Here is a 2990-nt window from a genome sequence, read left to right as displayed (position 1 = left end):
ATCCAGTTATGATGCTTAGTTGGAGCTTTCTTCTTCAGCCATTTTCCATTCCCACCCGTTTTTCTATAGACATATCACCTGCAACCCCAAGTCCATCATAATCCACAGTTGAAGATGTATTGTTTGAGATTTTGTATCGAAGTCATGTTACGCAGTGACATTGTTAACACCTTTTCATTTCCTTGCAAATGCAACTTTGGTTGCTAAATGAATCTTTGAGCCAACACCCTTTACTCATATTTGGGTCTCATGTAAAATCCCTTTCTTATACAAGACTATATATCACTTTATTTATATAAACTACACCACAAAACGATGCACTAATTATTATTACATATACTTTTTTCCAATTCATATATATGATTTTCTGCATTTTTCTTCTCTCTTCTTTCCCCCTTTTTCTCTTCTTTACATACTAATAAAATATAACTTCAAACTTTTCCGGAGCGAGAAAACAGAGCAAAGAAAAAAAAACAAAAAAAAACACACATTCTAAGAAATACAAATTTTGAGCAAGAATCCGATTTGACCTCTTAACCAACAAGAATGATCCAACTAATGACGGAGATGAACAACAAGACACCAATGATCATGTTCTTGAGATAGTTCCACTGTGCATTCTCCAAAACAATCCAGCTCTGCTTCACCGTGTTGGTGGATGGAGGTATCTTGATCGAGTCTTCAGCCATTTTCCACTCGCATTCGCTTTTCTGCGAACTTATCACCTGAAAGCAGACCCATAGCTCATAATTTAGAGGTCATTTGACTAAATCTTTTTGATGAAATGTTGATTCAGATTTCGTATCAAAGTCATGTTTCTCAGTGAGAGTGTTAAACCTTTTCTTTGCTCTGCTGCTTTGGTTGCTCTTGTGCCTTATAATTGTGCAAAGGCTCAATAATGTTCAATGATGGAATATCATCTATACGAGTATGGCCCGGTTCATCTGAACTACCAACACTATCAGTGGAGCTCGAAGTGTCTTCGAAAATCTGTTAAAAGCCAAAATTCAGCGTGTGAGATATAGAAGCGATATAGGTTGTGATTATATATGAGTAAAAAAAGCTTACCATTGATCCAGTTTCAGTATCACTGCTATCATCAGGCAAAACCCCAGACACAGGTTTTTTGGGCCGGTGATCACTGTAATGCTGTTGCATAGATGTCCTTTCATCTACCAAAAACTCAAAATTTTCTTCAATCACATGCTTCCAAATCATCTCCGACTCATTTTCATAAGGTGCCAAGTAAGGAACTTGCTGTTGCAGGTCGATATAGTCACTCAGCCACTGACCGCCGTGATTTGCAAAATCATACTCAAGGAGAGGGTTGAATGATCCTTGAAGTGGTTGCTGCTGCATAATGTTAGAGTTTTCATTAAACTGCTGGCCATGATTTGCTGAATCATACTCAGAGTAAGTGTTGTAAGATCCTGAATTTCGTTGACGTGATTGGTTGACCTGAAACGAATCAACAGTTTAGGAAAACATCAAATCAGTAGACACAAGCTCTTTTTTGATCTGCCTACTCAAAGCTAAGTGTATATGGAGAAAGACTCACCACAGAACCTGCACTACTAGTCATATTGGGGACAAAAGCGGGAGTGGGATCTATTGCATAAGCAGATAGAATGTCCGCATCATCACCCTTGTACTCAAGTCTGCAGATGACATATGTCCTCTGTAAAATTTCCGGAGGTAAGCACATAAGTTCATCAGTATAAAACATTGGTGAGAGTAAGCTAAGCCTAAAATAGCTGCTGAACCTAAATAGAGTTACATTACATAGTTTCTAATTTGCATAACTCAAATTCTAACTATGAATCAGCAGAAACCACATATATATATATCCACATATATATATATATATATATATGAATAGAAGAAAACCTGATGTTCTGGTAAGAGGTCGTAGTGGAACTCGTGGATAACCCAATCAGATTTGGTTTTGTCAGGGTATCTTCCATCGAGGAACACCAAAACCCTTTTATGACCAATCTTACCACGAAAGCCCTCACTACAAAATCCCCACTGGTCCTTGACCTCAACAGATTCTCCGGTAAGCTTCCATTTACCAGAAACCGTTGTCCTGCTCTGTCGATTCCCTTTGTTGTTTTCTCTACGAGAGAAGAAGTACCACATAGCATCTCTCGATTTGTACTTTGACTGGACTGTTCAAAACAAAAAAAAACCCTAAAATCAAAAACCTAAATCGATTACTTGCAAATGAAATTCAGAAAATTCGGAACTTACAGCGCAAGTTCCAAGGATCGTAGCTACAGATGTTGACCTCGCTGATGGCTACTTCAACGTCGCGGCTAGTGTTTCCTTCGATTTTGTTACGGAGATAGTGACCAACGAGCTCCTCGTCGTTCGGACGGAACCCAAACCCAACTTGATCCTCCATTTTCACTAAACCGTCCGATTTCAATGGTTTCCGGGTAAAGAGCTTCGCCGTCGATCTCTCTCGCTCTCTGTAATCTGTATTTCTCCGATTATGTATTTGTTTTCTCTGGTTTGGTATATCTAATAATTTGGAGGGAGGAAGACAGTGAAGTCAGCGTTTAAATAAGACAATTTATTCCTTTTATTTTTATTTTCTTAATTAAATTAATATGGATCTCCGGTTTAATTGGTATGGTTTTACCGGTCCTAACAATTTTAAAGATTATTAAAACAATTGATGGTATGAAATTTCATGTAGTAAACCGAGTAGTATTAACTATTAAGATTTATTAGTCTTAATCATATTATTTTTTACTTATGATGGTTTAGAATTTTAATCAATGTAAGTAAACAGAGTTCAGATTTAAACCAATTTAACAATTAAAAAAGATTTAATAATAAATTTTATAAAATCGGTTTGGGTGAACCGTGGATTGAATATCATCCTCTGTAGAAATTTGTATTCCCCTTTTAGTATTATAATAGAAGAACATATAAAATTTAAATAAATATAAATTAAGCCTTATAAAGGAAGGCTGGGAAGCTGC

General features: G+C 36.6%; 1 protein-coding gene across 1 annotated transcript; it reads right to left on the bottom strand.

The window, feature by feature from the left end:
• Positions 1-264: 264 nt before the first annotated feature.
• NAC001 (NAC domain containing protein 1) lies at positions 265-2533 on the bottom strand. The gene is made up of 6 exons (NM_099983.2): positions 2251-2533; positions 1888-2168; positions 1559-1678; positions 1069-1458; positions 838-990; positions 265-725 (listed from the first exon to the last, which is right to left on the bottom strand). Exons 1-6 carry the CDS (start codon positions 2402-2404, stop codon positions 534-536), a joined length of 1290 nt encoding a protein of 429 aa, NP_171609.1. The 5' UTR covers positions 2405-2533; the 3' UTR covers positions 265-533.
• Between the last annotated feature and the right edge of the window lie 457 nt (positions 2534-2990).

This window comes from Arabidopsis thaliana (genome assembly GCF_000001735.4).
Source record: "Arabidopsis thaliana chromosome 1 sequence".
NCBI classification, from domain to species: domain Eukaryota; kingdom Viridiplantae; phylum Streptophyta; class Magnoliopsida; order Brassicales; family Brassicaceae; genus Arabidopsis; species Arabidopsis thaliana.
Note: the sequence above shows the minus strand (reverse complement) of the source record. Positions and strands in the feature narration are given on the sequence as shown.

Excerpts from the sequence above, each read along its gene's own strand:
- NAC001 (NM_099983.2), bottom strand. The coding sequence starts at position 2,404 with ATGGAGGATCAAGTTGGGTTTGGGTTCCGTCCGAACGACGAGGAGCTC. Across the intron at positions 1,459-1,558 it reads CTAGTAGTGCAGGTTCTGTG|GTCAACCAATCACGTCAACG; the intron begins GTGAGTCTTTCT and ends GATTCGTTTCAG. Across the intron at positions 726-837 it reads AGCAGCAGAGCAAAGAAAAG|GTGATAAGTTCGCAGAAAAG; the intron begins GTTTAACACTCT and ends GTCTGCTTTCAG.